At 43.3% G+C, this 26,508-nt stretch overlaps 1 protein-coding gene across 1 annotated transcript in view; it reads left to right on the forward strand.

Moving 5' to 3' along the window:
- The window catches only part of adamtsl4 (ADAMTS-like 4), a 40,446-nt gene extending 17,523 nt beyond the window's left edge, over positions 1-22,923 (forward strand). Inside the window, exons 5-17 of the mRNA XM_080501389.1 lie at positions 4,069-4,171; positions 13,519-13,658; positions 14,141-14,345; positions 14,781-14,965; positions 16,349-16,499; positions 16,985-17,239; positions 17,402-17,531; positions 18,519-18,723; positions 19,336-19,509; positions 19,651-19,830; positions 21,533-21,712; positions 21,831-21,978; positions 22,070-22,923. Of these exons, the coding sequence (XP_080357515.1) occupies positions 4,069-4,171; positions 13,519-13,658; positions 14,141-14,345; positions 14,781-14,965; positions 16,349-16,499; positions 16,985-17,239; positions 17,402-17,531; positions 18,519-18,723; positions 19,336-19,509; positions 19,651-19,830; positions 21,533-21,712; positions 21,831-21,978; positions 22,070-22,200 (2,187 nt within the window). The 3' untranslated portion in view covers positions 22,201-22,923. The remainder of the gene's footprint in view (positions 1-4,068; positions 4,172-13,518; positions 13,659-14,140; positions 14,346-14,780; positions 14,966-16,348; positions 16,500-16,984; positions 17,240-17,401; positions 17,532-18,518; positions 18,724-19,335; positions 19,510-19,650; positions 19,831-21,532; positions 21,713-21,830; positions 21,979-22,069) is intronic.
- Positions 22,924-26,508: the final 3,585 nt, after the last annotated feature.

Consider the following 26,508-nt stretch of genomic DNA (forward strand, 5'->3'; position numbering starts at 1 on the left):
ACTCCCGGCCCGTTCGTTAACTGCCCTCGTCTCTCCTTGTCACTCACTCCACCCCTCCTCCCTCCTTCTGTTCATGCTCCTCTCGCCAGTCATAAGGAGACCCCCCCCCCCAACCCTGCAGTCACAGTATACCAGTCCTTACAATAACATACAAATTCTCCTGCAGACTCATGAAACGCCAGTGAACATGCCTTCTCTCTTCTGGCTTTACTCACTCCCCCCCTCCTCCTCCTCCTCACTCCATTCAGTCCATTAGCCTCCCCATGTTTTTACACACCCTAAACTCTCTTGAGAGGCGAATCCACTCGCCCTAAAGTGTTTCTACGATCCAACGCATGAATGTGCATGCTTTTCTTTTCTTGCATTCTTTCCTTCCTTCTCTTCTTTTAGCCTATTTTCTGTTTTTCTCTCTCTCTTTTTTTCTTCTTCTTCTCAGTTTCCCAGTGTTGCACAGCTGAATGTACAGTATGTGTTTGGGAGACGAGGTCCACGTATTGTTTATGGTTTTACAAGCGCGCACATGCCCCGATACACAGAATCTATCCGGGTTTAAAGTGTTTAACATGTTTATGTAAAGTGGGAATATTTACAACCATTACCGGCCGTATTTCACACACTCACCCGGGCAGATTTACACGGTTTTCCTGAAAACACCGGGTCGCATGCGCACGCCGACCTTCAGAGCGACCGACGTGCACTCCCGTGTGCGGCGGATGTCGCTCGCACACACTTTTTATACACAAGGCATGAACCGGACTGCAACATGTGCGCCCATAAATTACACAAAACTGAGACCGTTTCAGCAGCATGGAGGTTTGGCCAACGGCGCCGCGTAACGTTTCACGAGCTGGTTTCTCACTGTGGCGGAGCAGAAACAACAGATGATACTTAGAAGCTCCTTGCTTGCAACATAATGGCCACATACATTCCTTCACACACACACACACACACACACACACACACACACACACACACACACACACACACACACACACACACACACACACACACACACACACACACACACGCACACAGCACCATGAAAGTGATGGATCTGGCGAGGCCGGTGTCAGCGAGTGCATTCTTTGATGCCTCATCCATGAGAGTCTTTTAGTCACACTTTGTCGCTGACGCTGGTTCACATGGGAACTGCTGATGTGTGTATAAGTGTGTGCGTGTGTGTGTGTGTGTGTGTGTGTGTGTGTGTGTGTGTGACTGCTTCATTGCTCTTGTCGATCCAGATGAGTGACGAGAAACTTTCCAGCTGTTTGTGACAGCTGTGCGAGCGAGAAGACGAACGAATCGAGAGAAAAAAAGGAGAGGAGTGAAAGACAAGAAGATTGTTAAGCTGACAGAGATTAGAGCGGAGAGGAAATCTAAGAGCCCCGCGTGTTCGTCGGTGCACGCATGTGGTGAAATGCGCCGTATATAAGGGGCCTGTGACCTCGTCTGGGTGGAGTGACGGTGGCTTCTCACAGAAGTGGTTACCCGCCGAGGCGAATGTGTACGCAGCGGTGAGGGTAAAGAAGAAAGAAAAAAAAAATGATCGCCTGATCACAATCGGGTTTATTTTCCAGGGACAATGACTGCAAAAAAATAAAATAAATCCAACCAGAGTCATAAACAACCATCTCCAGTCACAAAGCGTCATGCAGCAGATGGCCTGGCACCGACAGAGACCTGATGTGAACACCACATCATCAGACCGGGATTAAAAGAAGAGACAAGAGACACCTGGAGTAAATCCTCTGAAGAACTTCATCCAAAACTGCACATGTTTACCAGGAACATCTGGACTTGTCTCTCGGGCAATGGTTGGATGTAGTTTTTGTCTTCTTGCTATACTTCGACTGTCACCCAGTTAGCAATCGCTGCTCAAGATCATGTCCAGACCAGATGAACTCTGAACATCTGGAGGACATCTTCAACACAGCCAGGATATGTATTGAAATATGTATTGATTCTGGGTGCCAGTAAATGTGAGTTTGTCTGGCTTTTTGAACTGTTTCATGAGGTGATTTTGGTAATTTTGTGGTGCCTATCAGCACCTCTTCCCTCAGTCTTTGTCATTATTGGCCTGGAACAACGTATCCTATAATAACCCGTACAATACGTCCACAGACGTTGTTTGTTCAGCGGTTAGTGTCTTAGTACAGAACTGTGTATTTTAAAACAACTTTAAAAGGGTTTTTTGTTCCGTGAGGTCCTTCTGCAAACTGAATATTTTCAGCCTGTCAACACTGACAATACACATTCTTTCCTTTTAACCCAAAATGCTCAGCTGGTTATGATATCCATAGAGTTCTAACCAATTAGAAAGCAGAGGGATCACATGCTGTGTCCAAATACAAACAATCAGGTTCGATATCTGTCGAAAACGTGCAAGAATATCAAATAACAACCACATTTTGGACATTGGAGTTCTCTTGGATAAAGGAGCACAAGCACATACTCATTGGACATTTCTTGTTAATTCTACAGTCATGAAAATAAAATTAATCCACTCAGTCTATTCATAGGGGGGGTTATTAGTATTAGTAGTAGTAGTAGTAGTAGTAGTAGTAGTAGTAGTAGTAGTAGTAATCAGTGGCAGAACAATTATAAAAGAATTGAGTGACTGGCTTTTTTTGGTGTTTTTTTTGTATATATTATTTTTATTGTGGCTTTCAAATTGTGACCCAAGAAACAAATCAGACATGTAATACATAATGATACAAAACATGGATCTTTAATTAAAAGCATTTAATTTTTTAGAAACATCTTGTTCTCTGCATTTAGGGGCGAAAAAACCCCCAACCTGAAAATCATTATTAATGTCAAGACTTTTTGACAGTGAAACTGAATCGCACGGATTATCTCTTTGTTACGGCACCTGTAGGTATGTGATTTACGTTGTATCAGGCAGTCAACAAACAAATGTATTCCCATAATCGATGTGTCAAAAGTGATTTTAAAAATGATTTAAGCAACTTCCACAAGGACGTGGCTCTGCAGTGGTCGGCATCTGTCAACAAACGTAATGCGTGAGCAGCCAGGGCTGACATGCATGTGGTGTGTGAATGGAGGCTACTGGAGCTCCAACTGCTACTGATGTTGACGTTGGTTCTGACAGAAAAGTGTGAGAACACACAGGACATTATTTAGTGCTTTGAGGAGAACCCGGGGGACCCGCGGGCGCTATATCATAATGTTTAGGCCAATTGGCATGAAGCCAACATGAAAGATATATGGTTTCGACTGAGATCTTCTGTATGTACTGCTTGGTCTCTTGGTGCAGCAGTAAGTGGTCAGGCCACACATTAGAAAAGGTGAATAAACTGGTAATAATGAGGGGAAAACCGTAGCCCGCTGCTGTTTGTTTTTCTTTTTCAGGGGTTCATACAGTTAAGGTTTCGTAAAAAATCTTTATTACTGATAAAAACAGGAGTTATGCAACAGCGCAAAGCTCGGTGAGTTATCGTCGACACGGTACAAACCAGCGGAGCGGCGTCCATCTGATGTTTCAGCTGTCATTTAAAGTGAAGTAATGCTGAGACTCTTTCTGAGTGAACGACTCCACCGGGACCTCGCTTCACCGAGCTGAAGCTGGACGTGTACGTCTGCGGGAATGCAGCGCGTGGACACGTGCGCACACAGACACACACACACACACGCACGCACGCACGCACGCACGCACACACACATTTTGTGCTCATGCAGTGAAAGCCATGGTGGATTTATGTGACTGCTTTCCAAAATTTCTATTATTTCCATATGTTACTCGTACGCTCGCTGACTGCACAAAGCAGCATGCAGACCCTGTGTGTGTGAGTGTGGATGTGTGCGTGTGTGTGCGCGTGTGTGCTAACATTGCGTCTTTATGCTTCCCTCCATGATCTCAAGTTGATTCTCTTCTCTCTTTATTGGCTTTTTTTCCCCCCTCGCCCTCTCACACACTTGAAGCCTGATCCACCCTCCGGTAGAGAAACGACCCTCTGTGTAATGGCTGTGTGATGTCGTACCGGTTCAATGTGTGGCACTGAATTTTTGTACTTTTTCTCTGTGTGGCCTGTTGTTGCTGTCGCCCAGGTGTGTGGAGGAGGTGCCCTGGACTCCAGAGCCGAGCAGTGTGCAGCTTTCAACACCCACGAGTTCATGGGTCGGCTCTACAACTGGGAACCCTTCACTGAGGGTGAGGACTGAGTTCACACACACACACACACACACACACACACACACACACACACACACACACACACACACACACACACACACACACACACACACACACACACACACACACACACACACACACACACACACACACACACACACACACACACACACACACACACACACACACAGTAGTTCAGCATATAAATGCTTCACAGTGATAATAGGCTTACTGGTAGTGGAATTAAATGCTATGACGGGGGAGACGGGGGCCAAAAGGCATTGTATGTGTACAATGTGTATTTCTCTGGACTGAGTTGAGTGGCTGGCGCCGGCTGCATGCCCGACGATGTCCCGCTGCAGCAGGCCGTCATCGACACGCAGCACACCGGGGTCGTGGGACTCCGGAGAAAAAGAGAGTGACTGGAACGCCGTTTGCTTTTATTTATTGCACAAAACATTCTCCCACTCTTCTCTTTTTCCTCTCATTTGTCCAGCGTCTCATTTTCTCTCCTTTCCTGCCTGCCAGGCGTCTCCTCCCAGCTCTGACTAAGCGTACAGATTCCTACTGAGTGAGATAAAAACAGAGGGATGCAGACGGAGAGAGGGAGGTGAGAGGTGATGCTATGGAAGTGTTTTTAGTCACGTGAGCAAAGGGAGAAGACGGGACCAGGGTTTGTGTTTGTTTGGTCTTGTTAAGTGTTGCAATAGTTCAGCACAGTGGAGCTTGCACCCTTGTTGTTTTATTCATTTTGTGCTGCTGAGCGGGAGGAGACAGAGAAAGCCCTCGTGCATATTTGAGGATTTTCTTTTTTTTTTACAGGCAGACAAAGCCGAACGGAGGGAATACTACTGACATGGGAGAGAGAGAAAAGTGAAACACAGCTGGGGGATAAGATAATATCAACAGAATGTGTCATTAGACTGAGAAATATGTGCACGAGCCTCTGAGAATTCACAGCATGAGCGTCTTGGCAGAGCCTCCCTGAATGAATACATTCACAGATCCCAGATAATATGTGAAAAATGTGCACACGTGTATGTTTATGTATCATTCTGTTTGATTGCCGCATCAGCAGGATGAAGTTACTCCCCCAGACACACAAGTGAGATTGTAGATCCAGAAAGTGTAGATCAGCATCAGCATCAGGTTTGAATCTGTCTTAAAGCAATACACACTTATCACACTGATCCAAATATACACACAACATAAAATTGACAACAGAGGTTTAGTGGGACACTGTCTGAAATGTAGAAACGCAGCTTCGCAACATTGTCAAAGCAGTAAAACATATTTTATCAATGGAGGAAATCAAAAGGATGTTTTTAGTGCTGAAACAAAGTCAAGAATGAAATAGGTTCCTTTTTCAAGGCATCCAGCCAACCAGTCTGTATTTTCCATCTTACATTTTCATGCTGACGTCTCTGAGCTCCACCTGGTTGTTTTTGTGGAAAACAAAAAAAAAAGCTCTGCGATCTCACTGCACACTTTGTTAAAGCCACGTTTCCCCTCAGGACTCACTAGAGTCCAAAAAACAGTGTGAACGCAAATGAATGCGCACTTCTTTTTTTTTTTCCACCACGACTGTGTGTATAATTAAAACAAGGCTCCGCTTGCAAAATCATTATTAACTTAATATCATGATAATTACCCTGTGTTGAGTTTACAGCTTAAGCTGCTCCTCCTGGGTCGACACAAAGACCCCATCATTACTGCTTTAAAGTGGGTTATTTGCGTAGTTTGACACATTTGGAAACTTTGGCTGCAATAACTTTAAGACTTTTTTTTTTTTTACAAGACATGCAAAATTGTGTAAGGTCCATAAAACGATGTAATGAGGAAACACTTGTTGTGGTTTGTTCCTAGCATGCGAGAAGAATGAGGAACAAATACTCTCCCACGGAGTTTGTAATATATCGTCACCCTATTCAACTGAATTGGAAATCCTTTTCTTTTTTTTTCTTTTTTTTTAAAATTTAAACTGAAAGAACTGAAGCAAATATGTGGTATTGATATTTAAAAATAAGTCCCACTGTCTGTAGGCTGTTATACTTTGGGGGTTAAACAAAAGGCAGCATCAAAAGCAGATGGCACATTTTTTTCTAAAAACTGAGTTTAGGAAATTTATTGATGCGACAAGACAACAACATTGTCGTGGCAGAAAGGATTCCAGCTCCTCCATTCTGGACGAAGGTTCCCGGTTCTCCAGTGCAGGATGAAACGTTTTAAGAACAGCTTTGTTCCTGTTGCCATCGCTGAACTGAATAATTATCCATTTTTAGCTCTATTTACTGTCGTGACTCTTCATTGAATGTTCTTATGCTGGTTTATGTTAGTGACAGCTTTTTATCTCCGTAAGGTTTTATTGTGATTTATTGTGGTTTCTCTTTATCAGTTCTTGATCTTATCTTGATTATTTATTGGTGAATAGTGGAACATTGAGCACTTGTCCTGTCTGCCTTGTTTCACTCGACCAATTATCTGCTTGTCTGGTTCGTTGTGTGTCTTTATTTGTTTTGACATCCCAAGAATCTGTAAAACAAGTCTACCCATGGGTACTAATATAGTAACCGTGAACATTTAAAATCAACTAGTACATTTGAGGAAATATCCAAGAATCGCTCTCCTCACTGTTCTAAAATGAGAAGATAGTTTAAAATCATAAAAAAAAAAAAAAGATGGATAGCACAATGTTGTATGGTTGTGTGGGGAACGCTCACGCCTCATAGTAAGATAACCTGGGGTCTAGTCCAGCCTTGCGGGGGCTTTCTGTGCTGCATTTGCATGTTCTGTGTTAATGTGCAGGTTGGAGGCGGTGCTTCTGGTTTAAGTCCAAAGACGCAGGTTAATTGATGACGATGCAGAAAATAAAGCATGTCGACGTAAAATATTATTTACATCTGCTGGGCAAGACGTCGGAGGCAGATTTACTGCTGCTGGATGCCCTTTCCTGCCCAGGGGAAAACAACAAGTCGACCTTAAAGTCTTCATTTAATATTTCGGTCATGCTTAGGTCAGTTTAAAGGCTCGAGGTGGATCTATATGATTAATTCTGTATGTTTGCTCCGGGGGTAACAGCTGGAGTCAAACTGTCTACATAAACACACCGGGACTCGCCTTTCAGCCACGACATGTTGTTTGTGATGAGAAAGAGAACATTTAGTGTATTTGCTCTGAAGTGAGAAGCTCCTAAATTTCCTCTATCAGCTGCGTGTCCTTACACTTTGCTGCAATCCAGCTTGTTTTAAACAATCGTGTCCTTGGAGGTGGTATAATAAAGGACAAAAAGTCTCCCGTAGAGAGTAGAAGTGTAATGGTGTTGAATTAAAAAGAAAAGAAAATCAGTTTAGACACTTAAAGTTCTCTAAAGCTCATTTTATAATTGGAATGTGCCTTTATTAAATTTACATTGCATTCAGTTGTAAATTTCTCTTTTGCTATAACACTCTATTAGGATAAACATTGGTTATTCCTTTTCGACAGTGATTTCTAGTGTGCCTTAGAACATGAAAAGCGTGTAATTTACAGGAATGAGGCGTGCAGAGAAACACTGGCATCCACCAGCTCTGGGAATACTGCAGGCAGTTCTGTCAGAATTAAAGATTAAATGTCACGGTGACTATTTGTATTCCTGGATAGTTAAATTATTTGTTGTATTGGGAATGAGTCATAGAAGTGTTACACTTAAGTTGATAAAAAACCCAATTATTTATATCATTGAATTATATTATCTTTATTAAAATTCGGATCATTTCTTGATGGTGATATACTTTGTGTACGTGGTTGTATAGAAAACGGGGTTATTACCCGTCAGGGTCTCTGAACGAATGGGGTCACAAGGTGTCACATGTATTGGCTGCAGTGATGAAGAGGCCAGTATGGGGGTGATGGGCTTCAGGTTAGTGACATCATCTGGGTCGGACACACTTGAGCTGTTCGGGAGATGATACTTTTCCACTCCGTTAAGTAAACCGTGTCACACTGTTTACTTCAGTCTGGTCCTGTTGGCCACGGTCCAGACCTTCATATTGAGCTTCTCATCAACACACAGGAGGCTGCGGTGATGTATGCATGTGTGTGTGTGTGTGCGTACGTACAACATCTACTCATGCATTAGTCCTTTCTTTTTTTTTTCTTCCCCCTCTCTCCAACTGTGCTCAGTCGTTTAGGACTGCATAAATTCCCAAATGATTTTCGCGGCGAACGCCGCAGTCGGCTCGTTTGCCCTTCTGCCTCCGAGGTGACAGACCTGTTATGTATGTGCCTCAGACCGACGTGACTTTTGGTTTGGAAGTGGAAGTTTAAACAGTAAAGCTGCCAACAGCGGTTATAAACCACAGAAATGATAGTGCTGATTAATCTTCCCGCCCCCTTCCAGCTTGGCTCTGAATAGCAGCGTCCATGGAGTTTTCTAAGCGCTGCACGTGCAGGTGTTGTTTTACTTCAATATTCTCTTTTTTTCAAGCCTCATCCCCTCTCTGCACACCCATCCTCCCCTCTTCCTGTCCCACTGCCTCTCTCTTTCTCTCTCCCTGTTGGAGTTTGTTTAGATGGAGAGATAATGGGGAAGTATATTTAGACAACATATATTCCACTGTCTGAACACTAAGCTCAGGGAGGGAGAGGGAGACCGTGGAAGCGAATCAGAGACTGTGGCGAAGGGAGAAACACAGAGGCAGGGCGAAGTAGCGAGATTAATGAAAGATGAAGACCAAAAATAAAGGGAGGAAAAAAAATAGATTGGAGGGAGCCGGGAGGTGCTCGAGCATGACTCGAGGAATTGGAGAACGAAGGAAGATGGGGAGGGAGAGTACATGAGTGGCAACACATCTCCCACTTTTAGCTCCCCCTCTCTTTTCTGTCACTGTCTCCAGTCTAATCTCTCAAAGATAACTATGACAGACGGATAGAGAGAACGAGAGAGAGAGAGGGTGGGAACACCGCCTCCCCTTCCCGGTCTCTCTAAATATGTACTGTAGAGCCCCGCAGTCATCCTGCGCCTGTTGGGCTGCAGTAAAAATAATAGCGCCAGATAAATGGAGAGCGCTGTGGATTACAGTTGCTACGTTTCAAAACAACTAATCGCCACTATGATTTAATACTTTAATACCATGAGAAGATGTAAACAATGTGAGTTCATGAATACTGTTTCTGAGTGTAAATAGAATTCATCACCTGCTTTTTCAATCAATTCATCTTTGCATTATAAGACGAAAGAAGCACCGCTTTTTCTTTCATCTTATTACCTTTTAAAACGTTTGCTTTGCTGACATGTTTCCACATCATAATGAATTCTGTTTTTTTATTACTCCTTGTGTATTTCGGTGACATTCAAAACATTATACGCGTTTGTCCAACCGCAAAGTAAACTTTGACGAGCCAGCTTCGGCTGTTCAATTCATCACGGCTCTTAAGGCTGTGTAAATAATTCCACACTGATGTTTAGCTGAGCTGAAGGGCCGCATCTACATTCTAGAGTGGATTTATAAACAAAACGTTCTACCTTGTTTCCACTACCTTCACATTGCTGCAAACTTGTGCAACAATCAACTTCCTGTCCAAGTGTCTTGATTCTCGTGCGCAAACTTATCCCCACTTCCACCCACTTAATGAGAGGAAGCGCGTTGTCTTTTTAATATAAATAGATGCTGAAGGTGTACACAGCAAAAGTATTAAAAATGAATAAGCTGCCTATAATTAGCCAAAGTTCATCATGTTTTTTTTAATCTTTGTAATCGGTGTAACAATGTTCACAAAGCTCATACATTTAATGTTATTGTTTTTTTTTAATTTCAAGAACAGAAAGTTTTCCAATTTTCAGGAATTGAGGGTGAAAGTCACACATTGTTAAATAGCAAATTTTGTTGATGGCTGCTAAGATTCATAGGAAAGCAATGCATTATCAAAGTTCTCATAGTCCTCTTGATTTCTTATGTTAGAAAAAAAAAAGAAAAGAATGAAAAGAAACACTTTTTTGATTTCTTTACAAATCGCACCCTGTTTACGAGTCCCAAAGTTTCACTCATGTCATGCTTTCACTCTCCACTCAGACTTTTTAACGTTCAACAAAACACTTCTGCAGAGTCGAACAGCTCAGAGATTAAAGAGTTCCTGTGGTTGGCCTGGGCTTGTGTCAGTTGGAAGAGAGCTGGTGAAACAGAAGAATGAATCATTAGTATCTTCACAGACACAAATACAAAACCGTCTGTTCAGGCTGGATCTCCTGAGAGAAAGTGAGGAGGGGTGATGTAAAACCATATTGAGGCTGTTTTTGTACCTAAGAAAATCACAAAAAGATCTATTAATGGATAATAAAAGTGAAAATAAAACCCGGGAGAGTGAACAATGAAGGACCTTTAATGTCTTTAGCGTGTTTGTCGAGATGCAGCAGCTAAACTGAAGGCAAATGTAGAAAGTTTAACATAACATGTTTTCATTACCTGATTCCTGATGCAAAAAAAAAAATGATACTTCACACAGCCCACAAATACTTTGAGTGTTCTTTGTACATTATGTTTTGTCTTGTGCTTGATTTAAAACCAACAAAAACAATTAAATGCCAGCTTAAAAATGCAGTTTTTAGTATGTTTCTCAACTGTCTAGACTTCTACATTCATGATGACCTCTGTAGCGCGACACCTGAAGTAATGCCGTTTGCAAACCATGTCTTGTGGGTTCACTGCACATGAGGTGGATGGATGCCAGGCTCTGGGGGTTGACCTTTACTCTTTGTTCTCAGTGAGCTCAACCTGAACCTCTTGACCTTGAAAGTGATGGAAACTGACCACAACATTACCTGCTGCTGATGTTTTGTAAATTTGAAAGAGGATATATAATAATTGCCTGTTGAAATTCAGTGTTTATGCACTTCGGCTTTAAGAAAATAACGTCTCACAAGAGGAAACCTTCATATTTTTTTTGTCTAATTGCTTCAAGGACTATAAAAACACAACTGTGGGCAAAGGGTCCTGCTGTTTAACGTTTCAGAGTGGCTGTGTGTGTGTGTGTGTGTCACAGCAGTGAGAAGTCATAATTCCAGAAGCACAGATTTAGTCATTTTGACCCAGAACATTCCCCGTGACACGATCTGCTCTCTTCCATTTCAACGTTAATCTCTGACCCCTTAGTCAAGCAGTGAGCTCATGTCTTTAACTTGATTTCATGCGCACACAATTGTAGCCATACACCCACACATACATGCTCTGTCTTTGACCCCTTTTAGACCCCCCATCTCTTTCCTGAAAGAAATGGATAAACAGTGGAGCCACTGAGGACCACTTCCTGCTGTTTTCCTCGTCTTTCTCTCCTCTTTAACCCGTTAAGACCTGCGCCAGCATTTGCTCTTGTGAAGCTATGAGTCACACGTTTCTCCCTTTTACTGTAAATCTAGGCTCCGAACTTCAACCGTCTCCCTAATGTTTATGTGTAAATCATATTTAGTGTGATTTGGCTCTTTAAAATGACACTATAATCTCAAAATGCATTTAAATCTCATTTACACTGAGAAAGAAGATTGATTGCATTGCATCTTGGTCCAACTCGTAATATGTTCAAGAAAAAGCTTGGTGTGAGGGTGGGTTTTTTCCAAAAAGGAAAAAAAAACAACTAACCAGTTGGGAGACATGTTGCATGTGTTTGTGTGAAGTCCAAAGCGTGTAGGAAGCATAAAACGGCAAGGCTGATAAATTCATGCATGAATGAAGGACTTTATTCAGGGGTCAATGGACTAGCTTGAACGCAGCATTTGTGTTTTGAGGTTCTGGAGAATTTGAAATCGACCTTCCTTTATATCTTAGTTATTTAAATGTAAATGTTTGTTTGTACAGGGGCAGGTTTGTAGTATAAATAACTGCCACATGCAAAAACATGTATGGCCTATGCTGATTTGCAATGTATGCCCCCTGGCTGGATCTACGAAGGACTTGAGGCACAAGTAAGCAGTGCACAATGAAAACACGGAACAACACAAAATACACTCCACAAAGCTGTAGAACAGAAAGCACCACATCCATCATGATTGCATTCTACTTAAAAATCTGTTTCAATTTAGGTTTGAAATATTCCAAACTCAGCGTCGAGTTTGAAAATGTCTCCGTTCACTCCGTGAACTGAAAAGACTGTTCGTACCAGAGAGGAGTTAAATAGGGAAACATTTCGATTCCCTCTGGATGCTCCACGTGTTACTGAGCCTGAAGCTCTAAGTGGAACCACAAGGTCACTGAGCACCAGAGCAGCCTCGTCATGTCGGTATTTAGGAATGAGTCTGAGAGTGACAAAATAAATGAATTGATTGAAATGGAAATATATTTAGTTTTTGAAGAACACTGCAGCTATGTGGTCGTATTGGTTTCCTGGACAGAAAATGTGCTTGTAAACAAGAGGTGACACAGTTGGCCAATTGTGCAAAACTTCACAGCATGCATTTGTGGCATGCAGTGGGATTTTATGCCTGATAAGTCTAAATATGCACAAGTGCACATCTCGTGCTCTGTGCCAAGTTTGTTTCACTGAAAGAAATCAAGCAACCCTTTATCTGGTATGTAAATGTATATGGTTACATAACAGTTTACCAAAGTTTCAAATCTTTCCATTTCTTTAAAGGTTCAATGTAGCAAGAAAACAACTGACATTACTCAAAATAACAGTATTTTGTGAGACTCCAGTACTTTGTAGTTTAAAAAAATAAAAAACTGAGAGTAGATTGTGAAAAGCTTTCAGGTCAGTTTTGCATTTTCCAAAAGATTTTATCATATTAAGCGCTCATTAAGTGCCTTATAAAGGCTCTTTTCCTTGGAATTGGATTAATTCCAGTTTATCTGCTTATTGCATTCACCACATAGACACAGTATTTGCTTGTATCCCACTCCTCCTTGTTGCTGTGAGGCTCTTTGTATCCCCCCCTCATCTAATTTTCTGCCTCTTCTTTTACCACTGAAGGACTTTCATTTCCTTTTTAACCTTGAGGCAGCGCCCTCTGTGATTCCCCCCCGTCTGCTCTCTCTTTCCATGTACTCTCCCCCCCTGCCGTGTGCCCCCATTGGGCTGCGCTCATAAATCTTACCTTTCCCCGAGCTCATGTTTACACCGCTCTTCTGCATGTACGTCTCCCGGGACGGTGCAGCAGTCGGTGCACTCGCAACAAGTGTGCGGCAGGGGAAATGGTCTCGCTCTCGCTCACTGTTTGACTGTCGGGGGTTATTTTGCGTGGCCTCCAACTTCCTGCACACATGGTAAGATGTTCATCGGCCAGCTGGGTCTTCTCCACACCACTTTGACAAAAAACTACACAAGCTCATGCTATTAAAGACAAACACTTGTATGGTGCAGTAAATGAACCACCCCTTGTTTTGTTGTGTGTGTTGCAGTTGGTCCAGACAAGCAGTGTGAGCTCACCTGCAGACCCGCTGGCTATCGCTTCTACGTCCGCCAGGCAGAGCGCGTCAGAGACGGCACCTCTTGCTTCAACGTCAGTGCCAACGACGTGTGCGTGGAGGGACGGTGTGTGGTAAGTTGAGTCCAGATAGAGTTTCTGTGAGATATTTGCCTCGGGCGTCAAGGTCTGTACGAGGAGCTTCGGCTGACTTGAGTCCAGAACCGGGCTCTGCTGGTCCTCTGTCTGGAGGCTGATTTAAAGCGGGTATTCAGACTCAAAGTGCCTGCAAGTCTTTTCCTTTTTTTTTTTTTTTTTTTTTTTTTAGCTGCCCTCCTCTGGGCCTCATTTCTCTGAATCTTTTCTTCTTTGTGTCATTTGCCCTCTCGCTCTCTCATTTTGCCCTGATTCTACCCTTCTCATTCAACAGTTATCAAATTACACAAACGGCAGCGAAACAAACATGGCCAGTTGATGGACCAGTTGTTTGTGTCCTATACCCTCCTCACCAGTCCTCCCACGCAGCACTTGCTCATTCCCCCTTACCCCCACTTTCCCCTCATTGTCTAACCCTTCAATTCAGGTCTTTTTCGCCTTTTTCTTCCTCTTTCTGTCAGACTGAGGGCTGCGACGGGGTGCTGGGCTCCGGCTCCGTGATTGACAAGTGTGGAGTGTGTGGTGGGCGTGAAACCTCCTGTCGAAAGGTGACGGGAAGTTTCCACAATGTCACGGTTCCTCTTGGTTACCACAAGATCCTGGATATCCCACCCGGAGCCACGTTCATTAACATCACGGAGAGAAGAGCAAGCCCCAACTACCTGGGTAAATCCCACACACACACACAGACAGACAGACACACACGTTCGCATTACAGATTTCTTGAGTAAAACTCATGTTAGTTCCAGTACAAGTGAAACGTTGGCCAGAGGAAGGTAAGTTGAGATTTGGCGCATGAACGTGGGATTGAGTGCCGACTTTGACTCAGATGTGAGTCAGTCCAGATGAAGCAAGTATTGTTGGAGCCCGAAGGGAATCAGCTCAGGGTTGTACATGTAAGTGTTAGTGTTTGTCTTGCCAGCCTCCTGTTTGTTTATGAGAAAAGCCCTCCAAAGTCTGTGTTTGTCTGTCTGGGATGTGTTTGACCATACGGGGGTTTCCTGAGCATTCGCCAGGCCAAACAAGGTCTGAACATGAAAACAGAAATAAAAAAAATAAAAAAAACCTCTGACATTCCAACCTCCACCTTTGTTTCTCCAGCTATGAGAAGTGGCACGGGGGCTTCAGTGGTAAATGGGCGCTGGGCGGTGGACCCTCCAGGGGACTACACGGCGGGGGGGACTACCTTCACCTACTCTCGGCCGAGGGCGCAGGCGGAGGGCGAGGAGGAGAGGGGCGAGTCCCTCAAGGCTCCAGGACCCACCACAGCACAGCTCCAGCTGTATGTAAGTACTGGAGAAACAGGGAAGGCATTTATTTTTTACCCCTTTAAGCAAACATGAACCAGGCCATGGCAAAATTAAGTTAATGATAACAATCACTGACGGACACAAAGACATGTGTGGACGCAGAATATTTACCGTGCCTATAGCATCGTCGTGAGCCCGAGGCCGCGCGCCCCTGCTCTGTGTCAAGATCCTCCAGATAGGCTCCAGTATTTATGAATTAGGTCGGAATAAAGTCAGCTACTCTAAAGCTTTTGCCTGAGCCGCGTCAGACCATCCAGGGCTTAACAATAACAACACTTACCTCAGGCTAAGATCTTATTAAAGAACAGGAGTCATGTGCAGCTTTACAACTTGTAACTTCAGGGCAGGAGGGGGTAAAGAAATATCAAGACTGATCTCAGGAATCACCTGCGATTCCAAGGCCTTATCGGATAGTAAAATAAGACATTAAATGTGTAAAGCATGGCAGCAGCACTGAGATGCTGTAAAGCTCACTGAATGCTCAAAGAATTCTTCATAGATTGAAAATTGAAAAAAACACATCTGCTTGTGCTTCATCCTTACCACTGCAGGCAAATCCTAAAGTTTACAGCATCCATGGACCTCAATGAGCCAAGCTGGGGATTCTTAATCTAGTTTAATCTGTTTCTATACTGTTAATTTGGTTTGAGGTTGATTGGAGAAGCTTAGCTTTGGTATTATAGAAAAGGAAAAAGAATCTTGCATTATTTGGCTGTACAACATCCAGATTACGACCAATTAAGACTTCAGCTGTGTGTCCGCCTGTCTTTCGGTCGATAAATAGCATACATTGCTCAGCCAGTACACGAAAGTCTAATCTGAAATCTGACTTTACTTATAAATTTTTTTTAAAAGGCACAAGCATGTAGCTATTTTCATAGAATATTAAGACTCAACCCTGAAGAAAAGAAGGAAACTGATAGTTATAGGTTAAATCTGTTTATCATGATAAGATCTGTCTCACTCTCACATTTCCGATAATTCTCCTCAAATTTGCAGGATTTGCATGATGAGAGTCATTTGGATCCATTTTCCCAGTCCCAGTCCCATGACCATTTCCAGTTGTCTAGTATTCTTTGCTCCCAGGTTCAACCACTGACTGAAGGACATTGGTTGTACAATAGAGCATATCAAAAATGCTGTTGCCCTGGGACTCCTGCTGTTTAAGCTCAGATGACCTTGACTTAAATCTTGCAGGCAGCCTGCAGGGTTTTGGAGTGGGAGAGCGGGGAGCGCAGGCAGCGCTCGAGTGTGACACTAAATGCCTGCCAGAGCCAGAGTGCAAAATTCTGCAGCTCATCCTAACTTCTTGTTTCTCGTGTTTCTCACCTGTGCTCCCGCCCCCATTTCGCTCTCCAGATCATTTTCCACAAGGAAAACCCGGGCATCGACTACGAGTTCTACGTCCCCGTGGAGAAGGAGGCGGAGAAGGAGAGGGTGCCCGAGATGGAGAGGGAGGCACCCAGAGAGAGGCCGAGGGAGCGAGAGCCAGCCAGGGCGCCCCTCCGCAGTGAGTCCCACCCCGCCTCGGCTTTCTTATCTCCACTTTCTGACCGACCCTGTAACGGATGTGTTCTCTGCACGTGCAACACGTTTGTGGATTTCTGACTGGTCGAATCAGTATGTCGACATTTTAAAGCATCCTTCTTTCAAAACTACTGAAGGGAACACCCCTGCGGTCCGCGTCCTTGGAGGATGATTGACGCGCTTGCTGGGTCTCAGTGGGTGTGGTTGTGGGTCAAATGTTTGCGCTTGTTTGTCTGACTATGACCTAGATGGGAGGCTATCTGGTACACGTTCGCTGCCATGAGACCCTGACCTCATCATGACATCATTAGTCTCTGACTCACTGCCTTCCTCAATATTTCAACATGTTTTTTTTTTCTTCACTCTTTATCACCCTTTCCTCCTCCCCTCTCTTGTCTCTCTCCTAATCGTTCTTCCACCTTTCCTGTCCGTTCTAATTTGTCTCCCATGTTTTTCCCCCTCTTGCAGGTCCTCTCACCGTGTCCATAGAAAACCCTCCTCCTGCACCTCCACCTGTTTCCATCCCATCTTTTCCCTCCACCTCTGTGTTTGCGCCCCACTCCTCAGCGGAGAGGTGGACACCAGAGAGGTTGCGCCCTCGAGGGTCTGCCCCGAACAGGAACGCTCGGATACCCCCTCGCACGGACCTGCCGCTGGACACCGATCCACCGTTCGTGTGGAGGAAAGGCGGGCTCACCGAGTGCTCTGCTTCCTGTGGCAAAGGTCAGACTTTTAGAGATGCGTCTATCTGTCAGAGACCAGGGTCTCATCTGCCTAATTATTTTTCAATGATGTGGTGTCACCCTCCTCTGGCTGCTGGCTGCAAGTACAAGAACATGGAAATGAAATGTACGTCACTGCGTCCATCTCTTCCTCCGTCTGCAGGGACCCAGCACAGAGTAATTTTGTGTATAAGCCGACACACAGACGAAGAAGTCCCAGACAGGAAGTGTGACTCTGCAGCCAAGCCTGTTCCTGAAGAGGAGCCTTGTAACACACACCCATGCCCACCATTGTGAGTAAAGACAATTAATCATAAAGGCATACATAAGTACATAATGATTATTCTTCCATTTTTCTTTTTTGAAAGGCTTGCTCTCGGAGGTAAAAAGGTATTTTATGATACTATGTATTTAATCCATCTAAAAATGCACAAAAAACCAACATCTATTTTACCTTAATTTGTATCCTTAAATGTTTTTTCTTAATTAGAAATATAAATCTGACACCTTATAACAGTTCTGCTTCTTTCTGAAAACAAACCTTCCTAAATGAACACTTCATGTCAAGTCACCTTGAATTTATATTCATCGAGTTGCAGTAATGAAGTGAAGATTTCCTCTAAGAAGTACGAGCAATGGGGAGATTAAATGCAACTTCTGTAAATCGGTGGAAGCTCTGCAAGGAATTATGTTGCCTGTGATATTAAGTCGATATCGCGCAGCATATTTTCACCACTTCAGAAGTCTCAAAGTGCTTTACACTGTTCGTCACATTCACTGACTCAAACACCGTGCGAGGTGCATGGCCTCCACTGGAATCAACTTAGGGGTCAGTGTCTTTTCAAAGTCTGTCCATCAGTGTCAGACTGTGCATTCAGAATATTAAATCCATCCTTCCTTCATCCAGTACAGGGTTGCTGGAGCCACAAACCGAGATGTACACAAGCACACACACTCACTCCAGGCACTTTAGAGTCACCACTTAACCTGTCATACACGTTTTTCAACTGTGGGAGGAAACTGGTGTAATTGAAGAAAAAAACCAAATACACAGGGGGGGAAGCCTGTATGTTCCTCACAGGAAGGTTTGACCCAGATTTGAACCCATGACATTTTCAATAGGATGCAAGTGTGCTCACCGCCACGCCACCGAGTGCTCCCTGTAATTAAACAAAGTAAAAAAATATCTCATTTGAAGAAGGCAGCCTGACACTATGTAGGAAGACGCGTCACCTCGTGTGACATGGTTGTAAAAGTCCCCGTTTGATGCTTTACGTCAGCTGGGAGGCCAGTGCCTGGTCGGAGTGCAGCGTCTCCTGTGGCTCCGGTGTGCAGCAGAGGCAGCTTCAGTGCAGGCAGAGCTTCGGCGACCGCTCCACCATGGTCCATCCCCAACGCTGTGCCGGCCTCACGCCACCGGAGTCGGTGCAGAGCTGTCAGCTCCGCCTCTGCTCCCACTGGGAGGTCAGCTCTGACTGGAGCACGGTACGTCTACAGCACCAGCACGAGATGGAGTGTGTCCACCAGTACTATCACAACAGAGCACTTGCATGACACGAGGAGTCGCCTTTTAGTCCAGCAACAACAGTCTCTCTGTCATGACTTTCATGGTGTGTTACATAAATTAATTTTATGCATTTAGAATTAAAACTGCTCTACAGAAAAGTACAGCAGTTCTCAAAATCAATCTTTTTTTTCATTTCCATTGAATTGCTTTGGGATACTTCACAATTTATTTTCACCTACATAAAATGTTCTCATGCAAAGAATAAAGTCTATAGAAATCACATGATGGTGAACAGAGGAAGACATAAAGTCGTAATTTATTATATTGAAACAATAAACTCAATGGCTAATGAAAAGTAGATCAAAATGCTTGAATAATTCCAATTATGGGTGTATGAAGTAGCAATTTGTCATTTTAGTTGAGAAAAAAAAGGATTGCATGGTGTAAATTCTACATAATAGGATAAAACATTCGAGACTTGAAAGAAGTGCTTCTATAAGTACAAGTAGTTACAAGTACTGCTTAATATCAGTCATGCTACAAATTTCCATCTCACGTGTTTTTCACTCTCTCACATACGTTGGTCGCAGTGCTCGGTGGACTGCGGCGTCGGGAGGAGGACACGAGGTGTTCGCTGTGTCAGTGATCAGGGCAGCATTGTCAACGACATGGAGTGCAACTCCAGGCTCCAGCCTCAGGGGACTGAGGAGTGCAACATGGGCCCCTGTGTGACCAACTGGTACTTCACCGGCTGGTCCAACACCGTGAGTAAAACACATACACACACACACACACACACACACACACACACACACACACACACACACACACACACACAGAAGTGAAGACCCAAACATGCTCTGCAGCGGTAATTCTCAACATGATCTCCCACTTTATGTCGCCAGTGTTTGGCACAGTGTGGCCCCGGGGTGCAGAGGAGAGAAGTGGTGTGTCTCACCAGAGGAGGCGTCCGGGAGGGAGGAGGAGGAGGAGACTGCGTTGGGGAAAAACCAGCAGAGATGAAGGCGTGCAATGGAGGACCGTGTGTAGCAACGACCATGTGGTACAGCAGCCCCTGGACACAGGTAGGACCCGGGGAGGATTAAATAAAAAAGATGCTTTTGTAAAAAAAAGTTCATCCCTCAGTTTTACATCCCTATCTGATTCTGAGCATGAAAAATATTACATGTAGTAGATAAAACAGACCAAATGATGCAGGAGAAGACCTGCAGTTAATTATTTACTTGCAATAAAGGAGAGTGAAAAGAGACGAGATACAACAAAATGGGAAGGATGAAAGAACAGGTAGTATACTGCTCACCGGAAATGTTCATATCCTATTTATAGCAAATGGTCCTGTGGAAGAAAAGTATAGAAATAGTCCTTAATGTGTATTTTTTTTTTCCCCACCGTGGCCCCATCATAGATTTATGCTTCATATTGTAATTTTGTTGCTGACATTAGTAATAATTTAATATTTTGTTTATTGTCTCAATCGTCTTAGAAAAACGTTCACTTATGGAGGTTTTTTGGGGGCTTTACTGAAGCAGACACTGGTTCTTTGGACATACAGTATCAATCAAACCTAAAGTTTGAGATGCATGTGAAATACAGAATTATAAAGATTACCTTTAATATTCTTATTTTTTCCCCACTGGTAGGATTTCACATGCATACTTTTGATAACCATGCCTACTTGACGATTTATGATCATTAGAAATTTCAAAGAATAACTTGTGCAGTATTACTGATTTATACTTTGCTGCAACACAAATTGTCCTACAAGGGACACAAATAAACTGAACTGAATGAGACGAGATCCACCGGCGTGCCACACATTTATACGATGATCATCTCACTGCTGCCAAAATAACAGCAACACTGAATAATTGCCAGATGTAGAATGTTAAATCTATCTTGGAAAAAGTGCAGAAGCGCTCACACTTTGCACACTTTCTGACAACTCTACAGCTGTGGAATTCGAACGAGTTCTCATCACGAACGGGTTAATTGTAATTGTGCGACAGTTTTCCTGCTGCTTCCATAACGCAGCATTTTTGCTATATTTGGATGCAGTCAAAAAAGCTGCAGTTCACACAGCTGAGTGAGCAGTACATCGTGTAAAGTAGCTAAGTAGCGAGTGACGGTCACGACGACGAGCGAAGGTGCAGAAGTCCATTACCGTGTCCTGAAAGCTGTACTCAAGTTAGTGCACTAACGTGTAGTGCTGCACACAGGCATCTGCTCGCCAAATGGAAGTATTAGTGTCATTGCAATATCCTAAAATGCATCTTTGATATCGCAACAATCTAAAATAACCACTTTTTTTTCTTTTTTTTTTTTGGCTCAATTTTATTTAACATATCTCTATGCATGGTGCGTTTCTAAAATTACAGCAGCATTGGCACTCGCAGTGCGTCCTCTATTTTCATTTTGAGGTGCTCAGCGGCAGCTGCTCTCTCCTCTGCGGACGGTCACCGACAAGTGCGAGGAGTGTTGCGCTTCACATTCATCTTCTCGGACCGTATTGAGAATTCACTGTTCACAGTTCTCTATATGTGGATTTGCTTGGATTAGTCGATGCATATTGAGATTAAAACGGTGTGTGTAGCTGCAGTTTGCTGTGAAAGTTCTGGTTTTTTATTTTTTTGTTACAAAATAAGATTGCTCCATTAAAAAAAAAAAATAAAAAATTGTGGCCCATAATGCAAGGATTGCGGCCCGTATTATCACCGTCTTCTCATTTTCTGTCATGGAATGTGACTGAGCCGTGTTGTTTTTTTCCAGTGCAACGTCCCGTGTGGAAATGGCACGCAGCGACGAGACATCATCTGTGTCCAAAAGATGGCGGCCGACTTCGCCGTCGTGTCGGCCTCCGAGTGTGCTCATCTGGACAAGCCGGCAGCTGTACAGGAGTGTGAGATGGGGGAGTGTGAGCCACAGTGGTTCACCACGGAGTGGAGCGCGGTGAGCGATAAGAGGACGGCGAGGAGAGGAAAAAAGAAATAGGGGTGGGCGGGCGAAAATTACGTTTTCATATGAACTCATGGTTTTTTTTTTTCTTGTGTGTGCTTTTTGCTCTCAGTGTTCTCAGTCCTGTGGGAAGGGCCTACAGATGCGCGAGGTTCGCTGTCTCACGCAAGACAAGAGGCACAGCTTTGAATGTGACGCCAGCAACAAACCCGAACAGGAGCAAATGTGCAACGTCATACCCTGCAGCCCACGGGTTCCGGGTGAGGCGTTTGTTTTACATTGCGGGTGTGCCCACATGTGTCGGCGAAAATCCGTCTCCCAGCTCATGTCGCTCCCTTCTTCTCCCCGCAGATGAAAACTGCCGGGACAGGCGTCACAACTGCATGATGGTGGTGCAGGCCAGGCTGTGTGTCTACTCCTATTACAAGACTGCCTGCTGTGCCTCCTGCACCCAGAGTGCCCAGCGGGCCAAGAGGCACTGACCGGCCAATCACAGACAGCCGTGCTCAACAAGCGGCCGCTGGCCAGGTTGAACGGTGCCTGCAACCCCTGGAATGACGCGTCGGTAGAGATGAAGAGCCGGAGTAGTCACGTGATGGCATTCAAACAACATTTAGCTATGCCCCCCCCCCCCCCCCCCCCCTGATTCTTCAGGTTAAACACTGTGAGAGCAGCCAGTTACCTTTTTTTTCTTTTTCCCACTAAGCACTCTGTATACAGTTATTGTTCCTCAGATACAAAGCTTCCACTGAGCTTGCTTCAGTTTACAACGTGCATTCGCTTTCGTCGTTCATAACGCGTCACACAGGGCTTGATAGTACATTTTGCTGTCATTTCCTCTCTCGGAGGCTCATTTCAGTGACTGATGGGTTACAATGGAAGGTGCTCGCTGAGAACACAGCTGCGTTTCTGCAGCAATTTTAGCCTTTTGCGAAGATTCCTCCTCATTTCGAGGATCTTAAAGCAGTTGCAGTCAGGCATGCATACCACTAATTATGCTCGACAAATGATTCCCGCGTGTGCCAGATAAGCTGTGTGTACTATACCGTGTCTGCGGGAATAGATCTGTACATAAGTCCCCTACTGAGACGTAGTGGCGTCCCCCTGGCCAAGATAGAAGGATTTTATTTACATATTGTTTGTCTTTTATTTGTTTGCCAAATATAGTTTCTTTAGTGTCATTTAACTGTTCAGTATTTGGACAGAAAAACCAAAGGAGTTGGGTTGGGGGGGTGGGGGGGGTAGGGGTGTAACCGTGGCAGTAAGTGACCAAATACAAGTAGATACTAGGAGAGAGACTAGACTTTTCACCCCAAAAAGGATGACTAACATGGATGTTAAACAGCACATACTTTGTACAGTCATTATTTAGGCTTTTTTTTTTCTTTTTTACTTCTAACTCTATTTTCACTGAAAGAATTCATTTATTCACTTATTTTTCAATGAAGAACCCGGTGTTGTCAGACATTGGCAACGGAAAAGGTAAAATACTATTTCACTGTGTTTTCACCGTTGATACAAAGCGTCTTTAAACATTTGGATCTCCTTTCCTGTGGGGGCAGCAGAGAACTTCTGTGGGATAAAAATCTGGGGGTCAGGGCTTTGCCTGTTTCCTAGTATGGTTTCTTTTTATATCTTTTAATTATTGTTAAGAGAATCTTACAAAAATTTATGTTTTAAGGGTAAAACTATAATTTTCTTGAACACATTTTTTTTTAAACTGCATTTCTTCAGCGCGTGATAGAAATTAAATAAATCGAAAAATATTCCTCGGTATCAAACTATATGTGTAACGGCTAAAAGATTCGGTAAAGATTTGCCAAATATTCAAAATTAGAAGCATCCAACTGGAGATTCATGCTTTTTTTTTTATTGCCTTATGAGCCCAACAGCCATTAACAACATTATATAATGCAAAAAGCATTAACAATCTCAGCATTCATGTTTTACGTTCTTTGAATGCTTCGTACAAGATAAATACTCACTGCTGCAAAGTGAAAAGCAAGGTTTCTATTCAGCTGCTCCCTTTTACAGACCAAGTCATTGTAACTTACTTTAAAGCCTTGGCTAGTTTTTACACTGTATGATCTTCATGTCACAATCTAATTTTCAACCCGGGTCCCCCACTCCCGAGGTTTGTGATAGTTTTAGTCAACCTAAATATATAGATGAAGAACTCGGTGCCTTTCGGTTTGCTGTAATGGCAAATGTCAATGTACCAAAAAAAAAAAAAAAAAAGAATATTTTGAGGTTTGACTCAGAGGACTAAACTAAATCTGGATTTTATTACACAGAAATCCCTGCCAGTTCACAAGCTCATTGCCTGTTTTGTTCTCGACAATAGATTTATCGACTGTGAGAAAAACAAGAGACTATGTTGAAAAAAAACATGTTCTAATTCAGTATGATTTTACAATAACTACAGTCCTGCCAGTATCTTCAGAAGCATGTTTATGTTACCAGCATCCAGGGAGGAGTCGTCGTATCTGTCCTACGTGCTGAAGTCCGAATTAGGAAACCTGGACGAGAATGATAATTTCTTTCTTCTGAGAGTCTTTGAGTTATTTATGATCTGGATCCAATGCAGCCATTCTGCTTTGACCGCAAAAGTCCTTATTTTGCATATCAAAGTTGTGACCTCTGTATATGTGTGTAAGTAATTGTTGATGCTATTTCTCTTGCCTTAATGTTTGATTTTTTTTTTTTTTTTGCTGTCGTATTATTTCTCTCCTCCCCCCCACCTCCCACTAAGACAAATACTCAGTCAGAGGTGAGAAATCTGTATATTTGTCAGATATGTTTTAATGTCTATAATGTCTTTGAATATAGTTGGTGCCTATATTGTAGAACAGAGTAGTGAAGTTATCAGAGCTCTTGTTGTAGACTGCATTTATTCACATCTAACTGTCGTGTGTGTGCGTGTGTGTGTGTGTGTGTGTGTGTGTGTGTGCGTTTGTGTGCGTGTGCGTGTCATTCTTGTCTCTAATCTAATGTAGTCCATATAACATTTTATATATAAACAAAAAAAGGTAGTAATTTATCTATTATCTTAAAGAACGTGTAATTTATTTTCTGTTTTAAGGAGCTGTAGCATTTTTTTTTTTTTGTTACCACCAGAGTTTATGAAATCATTATTATCAATACACAGACTTTTTTTTTTATCATGCAAGAAGACAGTGTGGAAAAATTATCTCAAAGCTTCATTTGAAATAAAACTGATATTCCAGATAAGAGGTTATTGGTGTATGCATCATGTTTTATTCTGGTCTGCTGGGTAAAGGTGATGCAGCCACTTCTGTCCAAAGAGTGGCGCTATTGAGTCTCTTACGTGAACGACCAAGCTCGGTTTCCTTCAACAACGTGAGTCTCCTCCAGGGTGAAACGATTTCACACATATTAAAACTAGTTTGAAGGTTTTAATCTGTAAATATATATAGATATATAGATATTTAAACTTTGAGGTAAATTTAGTCATCCATCCATACAGTAGAGAATCGGGGATATTCTTAAGGTGAGGCCAGTTGTAACCACTACACCAGAGTGCAGCCTTAATATCAGTCAATAAATGAGTATTCATGCAAAAGTACCTCAGTCCCATGGGACACAAAACAACAAATAAACATGGCCTTTAAACAGTGACACTTATGAGAAAGCAATATTTATGTTTTAGAAGAACTTTAACCTTCATCCTTTAGTGCACACGCAGGTTTTTCTTTTCTTTTCTTTTTTAACTTGAAGGTCAGATGAGAAGCCTGAAATGTAAGTGTAAGAGGAGTGTGTTGAGTTGCTTCAACAATTTAAAGCACGTAAGAAGTGTTTTAAAGTAAAGTATATAGAAAATCAATGGAGGTGGAAATTTGCTGGAGCTCAGGAGTAAGAGCAATGCAGCTGGATATTTGAGTGACAAGAAGAAGATTTCAAATCATCTTTGCCTCCAATTTACACAAAGTCAACTTAGCAAACTTACCTAGTCTGGTTAGGCATATATAACCTTCAAAAAAATAAATAAATGGGACAATTAAAGAGTCAATTCTACATATGATTCTCCCAAGACTTAAGGTTGTGGGGTTCTGGAACTGAACCCAGCGACCAGTCCAAGGCATCGGCAGGTTGCATGTCCACCACAGGACAAGAGAGACCAAAAGTCACACTTACTTATGCGCATACAGGGACATCAAATGGTCTTGAGGACATGTAGTACCCACAAAAAAACAACAAAAAAACATGCATACACAGGAGGGAACACTCAAACTCAGCACCAGGCTTCCCCTCCTTAGACTCAGCCTATTTATTTACCTAATTATTTCGTGTTCAGCAAAGGTTAAGTACAATAAAATATGTTCACACGGAACTCTGTGGGAGAGACAGTAAGCCGAGGAGGCCGAAGGGTCACGTGTGACTGCAGACTCCTGCAATCCCACGCAATCTCGAGTAACAAACACTACAATGATAGAACTTTCCGCAACTCTTCGCTGCATTTGTTTGGAGCTGCTTTCAAACGAGGATCCCATTTTTAGCCGTGGCCCTTGGATCATTCTCTCCTGAGCATCCCTGCATGGCCTCGCTTGCACTTGCTTGCACTTGCGTGAGTTGCAGAAGTTGCTTCTTTTCCGTGCAGGGAGGCTTAGCGGCTCCAGTAGCGTGCGGCCGCGCTGCCTGCTCACTGTGCACATCCTCAGGGCGCAGCAGGCGTTGCGTGCCTGTCCTGCCGGGTGCTCAGTTTGAGAGGAAGGCCCCCAGTGTGGTGATGCAAGCCTCTGTTTGGGCGTGCGTGTGTGCGTGCGCGTGTC

Source organism: Blennius ocellaris (assembly GCF_963422515.1).
Source record: "Blennius ocellaris genome assembly, chromosome: 8".
Classification (NCBI taxonomy): Eukaryota; Metazoa; Chordata; class Actinopteri; order Blenniiformes; family Blenniidae; genus Blennius; species Blennius ocellaris.